The following is an 18,177-nucleotide window of genomic DNA, read 5'->3' as shown; positions in this document are numbered from 1 at the left end:
GACAAATGGAAACTAGAAGCATGTAGCAGGTCAGACAGAAACTGTGGAAAGAGAAATATTTCAGGTTCAGACCCTTTCTTGGGATTGTAAAAAAAGAAAACAAGTTAGTTGTAAATTGAAGAAATGGTGGTGGAGGATAGACACAAAAAGCTGGAGTAACTCAGCGGAGCAGGCAGCATCTGTGGAGACAAGGAATGGGTGACGCTTCGGGTCGAGACTCGTCACCCATTCCTTCTCTCCAAAGATGCTGCCTGTCCCTGTGAGTTACTCCAGCTTTTTGTGTCTATCTTTGGTTTAAACCAGCATCAGCAGTTCCTTCCTGCACAATGGTTGTGGAGGGATGGATAAGACGAAGGGTAAAGCCAGGATTTCCATAAGAATAAGCTATTCATCTGGAATAGGGTGTCACAGTGGCCAGGGCCGGCCCTAGGCCGATTGGACCAATTTTTCCAAATTGGGCCCCGCGTTGATTTTCCGTATTTCATATGGAAATACAAATTCGCTTTGTTAAATAAAGATGGAAAAAAAACATTCGCCATACGGATTATTTTACAAGGCACTGTACGGCTATCGGACACAAACGATGTGTTAACGACTGTAGCACTTGTGTTAACAAGTCGTTATCTAATGCGTCATCAATGCATGGATCCGCATTCCTCAGTAAATGTGTAATTGTGTTTTAGAAGGAGTATTAATGACTGGAGAAACTTAGAGGGCAAGGCAGCATCTATGCAGCGAAGGAAATATGCAACGTTTCGGGTCAAAACCCTTCTTCAGACCCGGCTATTTCCTTCGCTTCATAGATGCTGCCTTACACCCACTGAGTTTCTCCAGCATTTTTGTCTACCTTCGATTTTCCAGCATCTACAGTTCTTTCTTCGACGTTTTGCGGTGATGGCTGCATCTGCGGTTCCTTTCTGTTGGGGGGGGGAGGGGAGAGTCCTGGCCCGTGGTGGCTCCTGATAAGTGATATGTTCCCTCCGCGGGTGCTGCTTTGCCCGCTGAGTTTCTCCAGCACTCTGTGTTTTTTGTTTGGCTCTGAAGTTGAAGGTGGACCCCCCTGTGTCTACCTTCAACTCCCTGTCTGTGGTGGCTCAGCGGGACGGGCAGGGGCTCTGGGGAGAGGGTTGCGTTTCTGGTCGAGACCCTTCTTCAGACAATCACAAGTACTCTCACCGACGAGAGTTCAGTTCAGTCTGAAGAAGGGTCTTCTCTCCAGAGTCGCTGCGCTGCCTGTCCTGCTGAGCTACTCCAGCTTTTGTCTATCTTAAATTTCCGAGTTAGATAAAATTGCAGACTTGATTTTTTAAATCTCAAAATGTTGTAACATTGCTGGAAAATGTACCTGCATCTTGGAGGCCGAAGGTTAGGTTGTTAGCCAAGAAGGATAGACTTCGTTATCCCTCAGTACAGCAACTTCAAGAACGATGTTGCTATACTGAGGTATAGCCAAGTCTATCCCTCATTGCTAGCAGGAGATGGGAAGCGGCCACAATGCGGTGGTGCCCGCAGCGGTGAGTGAGTGTTACTGGCATGAACCCGACCCCCGTCCTTCTCAACGCTCATTCCCTCCTCGCAACTTTACCCCTGGCTAGCCTCCTCACACACTGTGAAAGGAACTCTACACCGAATTGTCATGTTACTCACGGCACGTGACTCATTTATAATTATTTATTTATATTTCAACTAAAATTTTTCCCAATTGGGCCCCGCACCTCCTAAGGCCGTCCCTGACAGTGGCGCACGGTTAGAGCTGCTAGCTTGCATTGCCTGAAATCCAGACCCGATCCCCACTACGGATGTTGCCTGTACGGAGTTTGTGTGTTCTCCCTGTGACCGTGTGGGTTTTCTAAGGTGCTCCAGTTTTCTCCCACCTTCCAAAGACATGCAGGGTTTGTAGGTTAATTGGTTTATGTAAAAATTGTCCCTAGTGTGTAGGGTTGAACTAGTGACCTCAGGGTGATCTTTGGTCGTCGTGGACTCGGTGACCGAAGGTCCTATTTCCACACTGTATCTTTGCACTAAATAAATTAAACTATTCATGAAGTTTTCTGGTTGATAGATTGATGAGGGGATTTGGAAAGAAAGCATGAACAAATTTTTGGAGATACATACTGGAAACAGGCCCTTCGCCCACCGAGTCCGTGCTGACCAACAATTAATGTATTGCAAGCATTTACAATTCAGTTTCTGCAGCTGTTGTTTTTGTTGTAACAAGGCAAATCATTTTATGTTTTAGTGGTGCTTCAATGGTGAGTGCGTAGCAGTTGGCAACCGACCAGAAGCCGTAGATGGAAGATGGAGCACCTGGTACTCGTGGTCACATTGCACACGTTCATGTGGCATAGGTGTTCAAGCAGCCGAGAGACACTGCAACAATCCTGTGTGAGTATGCAGGCTAATCGGGAGCAAAGCATCATGTTGAAGAGCTTGCAGATGTTCGCATAACTGCAAATTTAAGATGAGAGGGAGACAGAAAGCAAATAATTATTTGTCAATTAGTCCAACATCTATCATTGGGAAAATGCTGAAATCCATTACTGAGGAGGTAATAACAGGATATTTTAAACCAAAAAAAATACGCAATGTCTTGTTGAATTCCACAGCTTTACTATGAAATTCCTTCTGTTCTCCATTCTGACGGTACTGTAGATCCATTTATTCTGATGCTGTGCCCTCGAGCTCTTGTCTCTCCCGTTACTGGAAACATCCTTTCTATGTCTCTATCTTTCCATCAACAATTTACAGAACCCAAATCTGATTTGTTCAGCAGCGACTACATTTTTAAAGAAGATCCAGAAACATGAATTTGCCACATCATTGACAAATATATTTAAGAGGCTTTTATTTTCCAGCTTAAAGAAACTACCAAGAACATCAGAGCATTGTTGGCAGTTTGGTATTTCAGGCATTCTTGGATACAAGTGAAACTGATCATTATTTCTCCCATTGGTCAATACTCCAAAAGATGAAGCACTGCATATTAATGGATGAACAATTAGAGACAATTTGTAGCATTTCCAGCAAACCAAATAAAAACTGCAGCTGCTGGAAATATGAAACAACAGAAACTGCAGCAAATATTCAGCAGGCCAGGCACCAACTTGGCAAAGAGAAACAGAGTTATTATTCCAGGATAATGATATTTCATCAGAACCTTTCTGATGAAAAATCATCGACTATATAATAAACGGTTGTCTTGAACTTTAACTGAACCTCTAATGGCATGCTAAAAGGTCATTGCATGACTATTTTGGCCCTGGGCTTACTGCCACAGAGTTCAGCAGGACCTGAGTCCCCAGTCATTCGGCGTTGCTACTTTCCTATGAGTCCATGCAAATCAGCAAGTGATTAGTTTAGTTCACAAGGTCATAAGGTCATAGGGGATGGGAGTAAAATTAGACTATTCGGCTGATCACGTCTACTCCGCCATTCAATCATGGCTGATCTATCTCTCCCTCCTATCCCCATTCTCCTGCCTTCTCCCCATAACCTCTGACACCTGTACTAATCAAGAAACTATCTATAGCAATGTTACAAAATTTTGAGATTTAAAAAATCAAGTCTGCAATTTATCCCATCAGATAAAGCATAACAATAAGTTTAATTTGACACCTAATTCACTTTCATATCTCAAGTAATAAAAAAGGTTATGGCCATTTTCATACTCGGAAATTAGCATCTTGTTCCCTATTGATTTTCTATGGACATAACAAAAAAGCTGTGATCGTGGACAGTCAAAAGCCCATAACCTTCTTAAAAATTAAGAGAACTGAATGAAATTTTCAGTTATCATAGATTGAAGCATTCTGAAACAAATATAAAATAATCTTACTTGGATGACCTGAAATTAAAGCATATAATTAGTTAGTTACCCAATTGTAGCTAATTTCAAACTTCAATCACTAGATCTAAACATCTATCCATTTCTTAATAAATGATTAACATTTTTAAATAGCCCAAGTGTCCAAATAATATTCACAAATAACTCACAATAAAACATGATTTTTAAATCTCATTTACATCAATTTATATGCCAAATGGAAGGAATTTAGTGTTCATTTGCTGTAAATTAAAGTCAATTTAAATCGGCTTTCTAGTGGGTTCCTGTGAACGCGCTGGTTTAGAACGTTCACATTGCGCTGGATTTGTGCCCTCAAGTGCCCAGAAAAATACTGCGGGATATAAAGAGCCCAAAATGAACTACTCGCTATAGAAAACGTTATTAACAGGATTATATACAAGCCCCATTTAATGTAAAAATAAGGTACATACCTTTAATTGTTTGCTTTATAAAACCCTGGGGCTGCGAGAGGTTGCAGAGTGAGAGAGTGATTTTTAAACTACTATAAATATTATACAAGGCCATAAAAACTAATAATACCTTTTGCGACGGGGTCTTTCAGCGATTTTCCGTTAATGATTTACTAGGCTGAACATTTTCGATTGGAACAGCCTAGTAAAAATCGCGTTTTAAACCCGCCCCCTCTAAACAGCGCCAAAATCACACACACGGGGTAGGGCAGATGCTCAGCCACGATTCAGGTAGGTTTTGTAACATACCTACTATCTATCTCTGCCTTAAAAATATCTACAGACTTGGCATCCACAGTCTTCTGTGACAAAGAATTCCATAAATTTCCCACCGTCTGACTAAGGAAATGTCGACTGATCTCCTTCCTAAAAGAACGGCCTTTAATTCTGAGGCTGACTTCTAGTCCTAGACTCTCCCATGAGTGGAAACATCCTCTCCACATCCACTCTATCCTAGCCTTTCACTATTCTGTATGTTTCTATGTGGTCCCCCCTCATTCTACTAAATTCCAGCCAGTATAGGCCCAGTGTCGACAAATGCTCACCGTAGGTTAACGTACTGATTCCTGGAATCATTCTTGTAAATCTCCTCTCGACCCTCTCCAGGGCCAGCACATCCTTCCTCAGATATGGTGTCCAAAATTGCTCACAATATTCCAAATATGGCCTTACCAGTGCCTTATAGAGCCTTGGCATTACATCCCTGTTTTTGTATACAAGCCCTGTTAAAATAAATACTAGCATTGAGCTTGCTTTCTTTACTACCTGATTTTAGAGATACAGCATGGAAACAGAACTTTCGACCCACCGGGTCCACACCGACCAGCGATCACTGCACATTAACATTTACATAACCACACTAGGGACAATTCACATTTGCACCAAGCCAAAACTTGGAGAAAACACTTACGATCACGGGGAGAACATACAAACTCTGTACAGACAGCACCCGTAGTTGGGATTGAACACGGGTCTCTGGCACTGTAAGGCAGCAACTCTACCGCTGTGCAACCGTGCCGCTCTGGAAGTGTCTGGAAGAATTTCCGCGGGTAGCCATTTTTAGTTGTTTTGTATCAAACTTTCTCCAACTTATCCTTATAGCTAATACTTTCAAGCCAGGCAATAGTGTGGCGAATCTCATCTGCACCCACTCCATTCTGCAAAGCCTCCTTCCTGCATTGCAGTGACCAGTACTGCGCACAATACCCCAAATTAATAATAAATGTGGCCGGACCAAAATGTTATATAGCTACAATGTGTCTTCAAACATTTTATGCTCAACACCCCAACTGATGATGACAAGCATGCTTTATGTTTTCTTCACCACCCTACCTACTTGTAATGCCATTTTCAGGGAGCTATGAGCTTGCACCTTGAGTTCTTTCATACATCGATGCTCGTAAGGGTCCTGCCATTAATTGGATGCTTTCCTCTTACATTTGACCTCCCAAAATGCAAAACTTCACACTTGTCTGGCTCAAAATCCATCTGTCAATACTGTGTCTGCATTTCCAACTGGTCTAAAACCTTTTGACAGTCTTCGTCGTTATCCAATCCTCACAAATGTTTGTATTATCTGCAAACCTATTGAACAGCCCTCCTATATTATTTTTCTAAAAATTAATATATATTGCAAGCAACAGATGTCTCGCCATTGACCCTTGCAGGACACCACTGATTTTAATCCTCCAGAAAGATTAACACCACATCATCATTACCCATGGTCTTCTATGGTTCGAGACTGTTTTGAATCCATGGAACACCAATTCTCCATGGATCCCATGTCTTGTCGAAAGCTTTACAAGTCCATGTGTAGATATCCACTGCCCCACCCTCATCTACCATCTCTGTTACCTCCTCAATTATGTTTGCAAAACATGATCTCCCCTACACAAAGCCATTTGCCTAATGAGACTCTTTTTCCAGATAGAAGTGGATCCTGTCCCTGAGAAACATCTCCATTAATGTTTTGACCACTGATATAAGGCCTGATATATAACAACAATAAATCCATATATCTTCCTATCATCCTTTTCCGCATCTATCTTCCTTACTGTCCTTCTGACTTCTCTTTCATCATCTAATTGTTTTGATATCCACTTTCACAGTCTGTCACGCAACGAGGAAACAGGTTTTAATTTTGTGTCGGGAGGAACTGCAGATGCTGGTTTACACCGAAGATAAACACCAAATGCTGCAGTAAATTAGCTGGTCAGGCAGCATCCGTGGAGAAAAGGAATAGATGACGTTTCGGGGTTGAGACACTATCTCAGACTGAGTTTTGATTTTGTTTCATTTAATAGAAAGATTAAACGAGAACTTAACGTTTGAAGTTTGATCTTTATTTTATGAGGTTGAAGTGAGGGAATAAGTGAAGAGCTCGCCAGTCCGCATGCGTGTCAATCTTTAAAGTAGCTGTATGAAACCACAGAATAGTTGCTGACCTAAGCTATAGAAAGATTAATGAGCTTAAACTACCGAATGGTCTTTATGAGAAGTAGGGTTGGGAATGGAGGGCACGTAATCCCTCACTTTAAACGGTAAGTTCTCGTTTAATCTTTCTATTTTATTTTGAAGTCACATGAGTGACTACGTGAAGACTTCAAAGCTCTGTGGTTGCATGCAATAACCCAATCTGTGTGTGAAACACTTAAACAGATAAACCATTAATGGTAGAAAAAACATGGGTTAATACCATGATGCTAACTTGCATACATGGCCATTGTTCTTAACCAGACCACAGTCCCAATAGACTGTTGAGTTAGACAATAACTCGTGCAACATTGTGCAGAATTCTATCTGCAAATATCCAGACATATTCAACCAAATTTTATAATTTATTAACATGCACTTTGTAAGCCTCTTGCTGTATGATGAAAGGGAAATGTCCATTCTATTGGCTGCTAATGAGCCATCAGCAATATCTTGAGACTATTGAATAACAAAAAAGAAACTATCTTTCACCTCATAGGTACTAGCAAACCCAGTGCACTTGTATACATAATGACACCCCCGATCTCTGCTCTGGTGGGTATGCTGTCAACTCCAAATGTATGCAACCATGCCCAATTTGCTTATGAGATCATTCCCATAACAAGCTACCCTCATGTCAGTTATGACCTAGAGACCAAGCCAGAGATTGAGTAAAGTGTGTTATTTGTGCTGAGATCAGTTGCTGAAAGCATAATCATCTTAAAAATACTGCTCCCATTAGGAATATAGTAGAAGAAATTTGCAGAATAATTTACTGATATACATTGCACACTACAATGAGGGTAGGCTATTAGAGTGGTCAAATAAAAGACACCCTGCATAACATTAGTGAACAGCGGGTGAATAACCAATCATTTATAGTCCCACAAGGTACTATAGAGAATGACAAAGCAGCACAAGCAATGTCAATTGTGCTATCACATAAACGCTTCTCTAGGCTCAAACTGAAAGCCACACAAACCTCTGTTACTTCCGTTTAAAAGTAACTCACATATGGTGTTCACAAGCTTCTCATACAATCGTGCAGAGCTAGCTGCTCGAGAAGACAGGCTGCCCCAGCCGTCACTCGTGACTGAGTAAATAAGAGTTGCTTCAGCCACCTTACCATGGCTCGACTGAATAGGCAAAATTGACACTATTAATTTTCATGTTGCCTCATATTTAATATCGCAAAAGGTATCTACTTATAACCCCTAAGTTTTATCAGCTGCAAATTTTGCAAATTACCTAAAACTCGATGACACAATGCCCATTAATCTGAGTAGGGCAGCATTGGCTTCCACCACTGGCTTTGTTATCAAAAACACCAGAATCTGTGCCTCATGTGTATAGATATGGCAGAGTATGCAACTTCAAGATCGATTCTCTGAATCAGTTAAATTGCTGAAAGCCAATCATCCATCTTAAACTGGGTAACTAGAAGATTGAGGGGGGATCTTATAGAAACTTACCCATGCTGCCAGTAAACCCAATCCTGGGACGACAGACTGCTCCATTTCGGAGTTTACGGAGGTTAATAACGAGACCTTACTTGCCAGCTGACCCTGGGTCGATTTGCTTGTTGGAGCTTCAGCGAGGTTCCATTTGCAGACCCTGTCTGTCATGCTTGTCATTTCTGTTAGATAGCTGATGCCGCTGGCCAACTCCTCTTGCAGTGGCTTGTCCGTCCCCGAGGGAACAGCAAATTTAGGGACTAGAGCAGGCAGCTCTTCCTTATGAGACTCTCGCACATCATGCATTAAAGCATGGGATTCAGGCACATAGTCATTTTTGGAGTCATGTTCGGAGTCAGTTCCATACTGATCTCTGACACTCTCATAGAGTGGGAGAAATAGTGCACCCCGAACCAGGCGTTGCCACATGCGTATGCCACAGGGGTAGCTACAGGCATATGACTTGCACTTCCTGTGCATGCTTCTGTAATACGGAGCATATTATTTGGCACCATCTCCATCACTTCTTTCATCCGAGTGGGAGGAATATTGCAACCCTGAACCAGGAGCTGCCTCAGGCATATGTGCATATACTTTGGCACCATCTCCACCACTCCTTTCATCCGAGTGGGAGGAATATTGCAACCCTGAACCAGGAGCTGCTGCCTGACATGCGTTCGTAACAAAGAGCATTTCTCGTGCTACCATCTGATTCATCAAATGTTCTAATTGAGACAAACGCAAAATCACATCTGCCATAGATGTGGGGACAGAATCCCCAAATCGCCCGACAGGACTTGTCCCACAGACTTAGCTTTGACTTTGCCTCCACTCGGGGTTGTCAAGCTGCTCCCTCTATGAGCCGAACTGGGACTAGCTGTGCAGATCGGTGCTCTGTCGGTATCATCATTATACTTACCAGACAGGCTGCACCTGCTAGTGACTCCGAATCCTTGCTCCGTTCTGGAGCCCCAACGGAGTATTTCAGGGAGGGACTGGAGCGCCTCTGGCCCCCATATGACTCGGATGAGCTGGCATTATAATCGGAGTCACCTCTTCCCGATAGTCTGCTAGACAGAGTGGGATAAATACTGCAACCCTGCACTAGGTGTAGCTCCACAGGTGTCTGATAGACACAGCTGAAAAAAGGTTTCCCAAGCCAGGAGCCCTTTACTGGAGCCTCAATGGAGCCCCTCCGAACCCGCTCCAGATGAGTCCCATTCTGTGTCGAAAAGCAAGTCAAATGTTTCTACACCATATGGTGTATGATAATAAATGTCCTACCTGCTGTGATAGTCACAAACGTGACCGGACATCAACTGCTATTAAAAACTGCCAGCTCTATTTTTAACTACCTTAACCAGTTCTTCAGATTTTGACTTAAGTTAAAGAACATTGTGTAATAGATCAAAAATGCCCCTACGAATAGAGCACACACTATATGCTGATACAGGTGCACAACCTTTTATCCGGTGTTCCAGAAACCAAAAAGCTCCGAAAACCGGCCATTTTTTCCAGATGTCGTCTGCGCACCAAAGCTCGCGTTTGGCGCCAAACTTGACCCAAAACGACCCGCGGTCAACCCAGGTCTGTACTACTGTAGCGGCTGCCTCCTCCCTGGAGACCGGGAGACGCTTAAACATCTGTAAATCATTGCTTAAATGTTAGTCAGTTAGTTTGGAGGGCTTTTATGTGAAGGGGGGGTGAAGGGGTAAACTTTAATTCTTAGTCCCCTACCTGGTCGGAGAGGCGGGGAGCGGTCAATGCCTTACCGGGTCGCCGTGCAGTAAGCTCCGCAGCGCTGTGGCCGTTGGGGCTGCGGGCGGCGCCGGTTGTAGCTCCGACCCCGGCAACTCTACCCCTGGCTGCGAGGCGCTCCAAATCCAGCGCGGCCCGCGGCCGGACGCCCCAGCTCCGCAAATGTCGGGAGTCGGCAGCGTCGCAGCGCTGGGAAACCAGCGGGGAGCGGGCAATGCCTTACCGGGTCGCCGTGCGGCAAGCTCCGGAGCGCTGTGGCCGCCGACACACAACATCGCGGAGCGTCGCTGGATTTGGAGCCACGCAGCCAGGGATAGAGTTGCCGGGGTTGGAGCTCCAACCGGCGCCGCCCGCGGCCGGACGGAGCCCCCAACTCCGCGGCTCCAAATCCAGCGACGCTCCGCGATGTTGTGTGTCGCGCGGCCACAGCGTTCCGGAGCTTGCCGCACGGCGACCCGGTAAGGCATTGCCCGCTCCCCGCTGGTATCCCAGCGCTGCGACGCTGCCGACTCCCGACATTCCCGGAGCTGGGACGTCCGACCGCGGGCGGCGCTGGATTTGGAGCGCCTCGCAGCCAGGGGTAGAGTTGCCGGGGTCGGAGCTCCAACCGGCGCCGCCCGCGGCCGGACGGAGCCCCCAGCTCCGCGAGGTTGGGAGTCGCCGACCAGGTAGGGGACTAAGAATTAAAGTTTCCCCCTTCACCCCGACTCCACCACCACCACATAAAATCCCTCCAAACTAACTGACTAACATTTATGCAATGAGTCTCCCGGTCACCCGGGAGGAGGCAGCAGCTCCAGACTTTTCAAGCCGCCCGCGCTACCTACCTAATCTACGCTAAAAATCTTCCATTCTGAAATCCGAAAATGTCCGAAATCCGACAAGTGTCTGGTCCCAAGGCTTTCGGATAAAAGGTTGTGCACCTGTACCAGCGTATGCTGCCTCAGCAGCATTTCTATGTTTAAAATTTATAGGCACTATGGCAGACTATAATGCTGATACCAGCGTATGCAGCTTCAGCAGCATTTCTATGTTTAAAAATTTTTTATAGGCGCTATGGCAGCTGTTTGCTGCCCTGGCCGCGGCTAACACCGGTCACTGTTAATTTAGCAGTGATATGAAACGTAGTCGCGGCTATATTAAAACAGCGTCTGCTGCTAATTTTTGCAGCGAGCCCCCAAGGCGCACCGGCAGCCCCAACTCCTAATGGAGTTCCACGGTGGCTAAAATCCGGCCGGCAATAATGAAACTGAGCTCCTATGGAGCTTCCACAGTGGGCTCCGAAATTGGCCGCCTGCTCCCGTACGTACAGACGCCAAGAGCGGCCGCCTCCATCAGCTACTCTGGGACCGTTGTCGCAGAGGCTTGCTGAATGTAAAATTTACTTACCTGCCAGAGCAGTTGCGAACTGCTCCGACCCGCCGCATTGCGTCTCGCGTATTGACACGCATGCCGACTGGCGGGCTCTTCACGTAGTCACTTACGTGACTTCTAAATAAAATCTGTACATTTCAGAAAGCACCTCGTGACCTTAATGTAGCAAGGAACACAATATTTTACTTGCAGCTATTGAGAGTGTTCTTTTTTATCTTATTCAGCCCAAAGTTTGGTGGAAAGTACTGCACTGGAAAACGCAAACGATATCGCATCTGCAATGTCATACCATGTCTACAGGAGACACCCACATTTCGTCAGATGCAGTGCAGCGAGTTTAACACAGTTCTTTACAAAAATGAACTCTACTCCTGGATTCCAGTTCATCACGTTGGTACATATTTTATTTATATTATATATGAGTGTGATGTATTTCAATCTTGTCGCCGTGTTTTGTATAGCTGAACACAGAATGGGAGCATTGGCACGACGGTGTAGCATTAACACCGACAGATCGGAATACCCATAGAGTCCACTTGAATTATCTTCACACTTTGAAGAGGAAAAGATTTAATATGAATCTGAGGTGTAACTTTTTCACACAAAAGGTGGTGGGTGTTTGGAACAAGCTGCCAGAGGAGGTAGTTGAGGCTGGGAGACAGTTAGACAGGTACATGGAAAGGACAGGTTTGGAGGGATATGGACCAAGCACAGGCAGGTGGGACTAGTGTAGCTGGGACATGTTGGCCAGTATGGGCAAGTTGGGCAGAAAGGCGTGTTTCCATGCTGTATCATGCTATGACTATGACTTTGAGGAGAACCTCCTTCTGTTTCAATACTTTTACATAGAACATAGAATTGTACAAAGCCTTTTCTCCCACAAAGTCCAAGTCGATCATCCCAATGTCCAAGCCGGTCAAGTTAAACTAATGTCCTTTGCCTGCAGGTATCCCTCTATATCCCTATATATCCATATATCTATCCAAATGCATCTCAAATGTTGCCATTGGAATTGCCTCCACGTCCACCCATTCCAGGCACCCACTGCTCTCTGTTTAAAAAATACTTGCCCCTTGCTTCGTTAAACTTTTCCCCGCTCACCTTAAAGCAGTGCCCTCTAGATGTTGACATTTCCACACTGGAAAAAGGTTCTGACTATCTACCCTATGTGTGCCTCACATAATTTTATATAGATTAGAACATTGAAAAGTAGAGCACAGGTACCAGACCCTTCGGCTTACTATGACTGGGCCAAATACGATGCCAAGCTAAACTAATCTCCTACTCCTGCACAAGATCCACACTCCTCCATTCCATGTACATCTATGTGCCCATCTACAATACAATACAATACAATACAATACAATACAATGCAATACAATACAATACAATACAATACAATTTTATTTGTCATTTGAAGCTCATTGAGGTTCAAATGAAATGTTGTTTCTGCAGTCATACACACAAGAAAGAACCAAGACACAACACAATTTACACAAACATCCATCACAGCGCATCTCCTCCTCGCTGTGATGGAAGGCAAAAACGTATCCCTCCCCTGCACTCCCCATTCCCCTCCCGATGTCAGAGTCAAAGCCCCAGGCGGGCGATGGTAATTGTCCTGCGGCCATTAACGCCGCGCCGGGTGGTGCAAGGCCACGCTCTGGGTCTTGGTGTTGGAGCCCCCGACGGGCGCTAGCAAAGTCCCGCAGCCATTCCAAGCCGTGCGGGGCGGTGATGTAAGGCCCCGCTCCAGGTAATCTTCAACCCCGCAACTCGGGCGGGAGAAGTCGCCGTTGCGGAAGCCCCGAAAAGCGGTCTCCCAGCAGGGACCCGCGGGCTCCCGGTGTTACTGTCTACCAGACCTGCGGTAAGCCTCCGAATCTCCGGGGTCGGGTCACAGCAGCGCGCCACCACCGCTCCTCCCGCTCCGAACTCGGCCAGCTCTACGATGGTGAGTAGGTCTGCAGATCCGTGACTGGAGCCCCAGGTCGTCCCTGCCGGAGGCCGCTCCACGGTGCTAGGCCGCAACGACAACGGAGACCCGACAAGGAAAAGGTCGGGTTCTCCGTGCAGGGGAAAGATTTTAAAAGTTTCCCCACCCCCCGCCCCCCACACACACATACCCCATCAAAAAAAATAAAAATAAATTAAAAAAAAATAAAAACTACATTGAAACAGGACAAAAGCATCCATCTAAAAGCCTCTTAAATGCAACCATCGTATCCGCCGCCACCACCATCCACGGCAGCGCATTCTAGGCACCAACCAAGCCTGTGTAAAAAAACCTGCCCTGCAAATCTCTGAACTAAATATTTGCATTAAGTAGGTCCCAGTCAATATTGGGGATCTTCTAGTCACCCATTATGAGAACCCTGTCGCTTTTGTATCTTTGGGTAATCTGTGTAAATATTTGTAGGAAAGAACTGCAGATGCTGGTTTAAATCGAAGATAGACACAAAATGCTGTAGTAACTCAGCTGGACAGGCAGCATCTCTGGAGAGAAGGAAAGGGTGATGTTTCTGGTCGAGATCCTTCTTCAGACCGATGTCAGGGAAGTGGGCGGTACAGAGATAAAATGTAGTCGTAAGACTGGTCGGAGAACTGGGAAGGGGGAGGGAATGGAGAGGGAGGGAAAGGAAGGGCTACTTGAAGTTAGAGAAGTCTAAGTATCTGTTCCTCAATCTCCTGCTTGCTGCTGGGGCACCTATAGTACACTCCCATTACAGTGATTGCACCTTTCTTATTTTTGAGCTCTATCCATGTAGCCTTTATGGATGCACCCTCCAGTATGTCTTCTCAGATGCTGCCATGACATTCTGCCTAATTAGCAGGGCAACTCATCGGCCTCTTATTTACTTCCCTATCTATACCATCTGAAACACCAAAACCCTGGAATGTCGAGCTGCCATTCGTGTCCGTCTTGCAACCAAATGCAACATCACATTCCCAAGCTCTGATACAGTCTCTCGGTTCCTCTGCTTTACCCACAATACTCCTTGTATTGAAATAAACATATTAGCCCATCAGCTTTACCGTATTCCTTAACCTCTCCCTGCCTGACATTCCTTTGAGAATTACAGGTCTTAACCTCTATCTCCACAACAGGCCTTCCATTTGTTGACTTTCAACTCTGGTTCCTACTCCCCCGCCACTCTTGTTTAAACCCTCCCAAGTGGCACTAACAAATTTCCTTGCAAGAATATTGGTCCTCCTCCAGTTCAGATGCACCCCATCCCTGGGGTAGAGATCACCTCTGCCCTAGAAGAGATGCCAATTGTCTAAAAATCTGATAGTCTCACCCCTGCACCAAATCCTTCTTCTTCTTCTTGCGTATGGCGTGCACAGCCTAAAGTTGTTGGACAACTTGTTCTATTTGATCTTATTGATTGTGCACGCCAGGCTAATTGCATTCGTCGAAACAGGGCGGACCACGTGAAGGTTGCAATCTCCCACCCATCCCAAATCCTGAGCCATGGCTTCATTAGTCCTATCTTCCTAATACTACATACACTCATGTACGCACCGAGAGTAATCTGGAGATTACTACCTTTCAAGTTCTGCTTCTTAACCTGTTGCCTAACTCGTACAATCACTCATCAGGACCTAATCCTTTTACCTACCTGTACCAACATAATGTGTACCAACATGCACAATGACTTCTGGTTGCTTCACCTACCCCTTGAGACTGTTCTGCAGCTGCTCTGGCACCAGAGAGAGCAACGCACTATTCTGGAGTATGCTTCTATCAGGTGTCTCCTCAGCCTTCGACATTGTAGGGAAAACAATCCAAGTTTGTCCAACCTCTCCTTGAATCTAATACCTTCTAATCCAGGCATTTCTAGTCACTAACAAATACATTTATTGCTATCTCGGAAGTTACTCTTCCTACACTTAAGATTTTTTATTTCTCTTCCTTCTCTAAAACCTATCTCTGATTAATATCCTAATCACATCCACTATGACCATGTTTAGGACTGAAGGACTTCCTTCAATTTCTTTGATGCATGACAGGATTTAGATCTCTGACTTCACCCTGTTAACAAAAAACCCGATGGCGATAATGCCAAAGGAAATGCATTTCAAAAATCATGTGCCAGGTAGCTCAGCACACTCATTAACTCTCTGCACACTTTTCTTATTTTTACGTTTCTATATGGCGATGATGGGAAACTTCAGTGTAATGGCTTTACATAGTAAAAATAGCTGCTATCATTTTCAGATGAACAAAAATGCTGGAGTAACTCAGTGGGTCAGTCAGCATCTCTGGAGATAAAGAATAGGTGACATTTTGGGTTGGAATCCAGCAATGCTGCCTGACCCGCTGAGTTACTCCAGCATGTTGCATCTTTGGTCGGTATAAATCATCATCTGCAGTTCCTTCCTACCCTTATAGTTTGTATCTCACTTCAGCATCTGCTTTACCATGTTTCTCTCTTTTATTCATTTTGTACTGACGTCAACATTTGATTTTTGAGAACAAAAACCCATTATTTTTTAAACACAGAGAAACGAGTGTTAATGGCTGACGCGATTGTTATTGCACCTAATTCACTCAAGTACATCATCCAACTCTGGAGAGATGTTCAAACACAAATGTTACACAATTATACTTTCATGCTCTCCATTATATTTCAACAATGCAGTCTGTTGAATATTAGTTTGGCTTGCTTCCAGAGTGAGTTTCAAGGATATTTGTAGGTTTTTCCGTCTTTTTCGGCAGGTGGGCAGTGGTGTTCTCCATATAGATATATACTTTGTTTTAGTCTGCAGTCTTTTAGTCTTGAGGAAAGTGTGCAGCGTGTTAATGAGTGTGCTGAGCTATCTGACATATGATTTTTGAAACGCATTTCCTTTGGCATTATTGCCATCGGGTCCTTTTGTTAACAGGGTGAACTCGTTGATCTCAATCCTGTCATGCATCAAAAAACGTGAAGGAAGTCCTTCAGTACAATTGTGTTTTGCACTTTGAGTTTATAAATATATTCAGGAGCTCAATTACAGTCCCAGTGACAAGCATACCTAACACAAGTGCATTGAAGAGCTGCCACTTGGACTTCAGTATTAAATTTGCCAGAACAACCCTCATGGGAAAAGAAGTTGGTAGCGAAAGTCACCAGCGTAGGTTGGAAATATTGACAGATTTTGTTCTAATTTAAAATCTAAAACCTCATTGTTAAGTGAAAGGCTTTTGCAAACATCTCCAATCATACCGCTGTGTGAGTCATTTGACGACACTTTGAAGTGAAAAATTATGAACAAGCTGTATCTACACCCAATTTAAAATTAGCTTTGGGATTTGGAGGGTGTAAGTTTCTTCAAAACAGAACTAACTTTTAAAATTATCAAAAACTTTTATTTTCTACATGAGAAACCTACTTTTATGTTTTACCTTCTTCCCACTACTCTTCTACTGGAATTATATAGAATTGTATTCTCACTGGAGTGCAGATGTATGAAGGGTAACTTTATAAAGGGGCACAAATAAGACCTTTTTTTCCCTCATGGATGGTGAATTTCTATCTTTCTTAAATATACTTATATACAGGCTACCCATTAGCCCACTGGCACTCCATGTTTTTCTGATGATTTATTAAATATGTACAGTGGTACATTTTCTATTACCATCCTAGATTATTTATCTCACGGTTATTTGAGGTGTGCACTTTGGTATGTTAAACCATGGCAGAACTTGCCAAGACATACATCCGCTTATCTATTTTCCCCCGTCAACCCTTTCCTCCTGCATTCTCGGCATAACCTTTGATGCCCTCACTAATAAAGAACATATCAATCTCCACTCTAAAAATACCCAATGACTTGGCCTGCACTGCCATCTGTGGCAATGAATCCCACAGATTCACCAACAGCTGTCAAATTCCTCCTCATTTCCATTCTAAAGGTACATCCTTTTATTCTGAGACAGTGCCCATTGGTTCTAGATTGGAATAAACATCCATTATTTGAAAGATCCTCTCTGCATCCACTTTATCTAGGCATTTTATTATTCGGTATGTTTCAATAAGATCCCCCCCCCCCCCCCCCCCCCCCCCTCATTCCTCTGAACGACAGCGAGTACTGTTCCAGAGCCTCCAAGTCCTTTTCATACATTAATCCTATCATCCCTGGGCACATTCTCATAAACTTCCTCTGGATCTTGTAAATTTCCATCACATCCTCCCTTAGATATGGAGCGGTTCGGCTCATAGAGGGGAGCAGCTTGACAACCCCGAGTCGAGGCAAAGTCAAAGCCAAGTCTGTGGGACAAATCCTGTCAGACGATTTGGGGATTCTGTCCCCACATCTATGGCAGATGTGATTTTGCGTTTGTCTCAATTAGAACATTTGATGAATCAGATAGTAGCACGAGAAATGCTCTTTGTTACGAAGGCATGTCAGGCAGCAGCTCCTGGTTCAGGGTTGCAATATTCCTCCCACTCGGATGAAAGGAATGGTGGAGATGGTGCCAAAGTATGGGCACATATGCCTGAGGCAGCTCCTGGTTCAGAGTTGCAATATTCATCCCACAAAATTCCAGATGTGACTTGACAAGTGCCTTATAAAGCCTCATCATTACATTCTTGCTTTTATATTCTGATCCTCTCGAAATGAATGCTAGCTTTGCATTTATCTTTCTTACTACCAACTCAACTTGCAAATTAACCTTTTGGGAAACCTGCGGCAGCACTCCCAAGTCCGTTTGCACCCCATTTAGAAAATAGTCTACGCCATTATTCCTTCTATCAAACTGCATGACCCTACATTTTGTTACACTGTATTCCATCTGCCACTTCTTTTCCCACTC

The 18,177-nt window shown here is 44.4% G+C and overlaps 1 protein-coding gene across 1 annotated transcript in view; it reads left to right on the top strand.

Moving 5' to 3' along the window:
• The window catches only part of LOC129693306 (A disintegrin and metalloproteinase with thrombospondin motifs 12-like), a 548,000-nt gene that overhangs the window by 301,850 nt on the left and 227,973 nt on the right, over positions 1–18,177 (top strand). The window contains exons 11-12 of the mRNA XM_055632162.1: positions 2,240–2,385; positions 11,597–11,766. Of these exons, the coding sequence (XP_055488137.1) occupies positions 2,240–2,385; positions 11,597–11,766 (316 nt within the window). The remainder of the gene's footprint in view (positions 1–2,239; positions 2,386–11,596; positions 11,767–18,177) is intronic.

Source organism: Leucoraja erinacea, chromosome 1 (assembly GCF_028641065.1).
Source record: "Leucoraja erinacea ecotype New England chromosome 1, Leri_hhj_1, whole genome shotgun sequence".
NCBI lineage: Eukaryota > Metazoa > Chordata > Chondrichthyes > Rajiformes > Rajidae > Leucoraja > Leucoraja erinaceus.
Note: the sequence above shows the minus strand (reverse complement) of the source record. Positions and strands in the feature narration are given on the sequence as shown.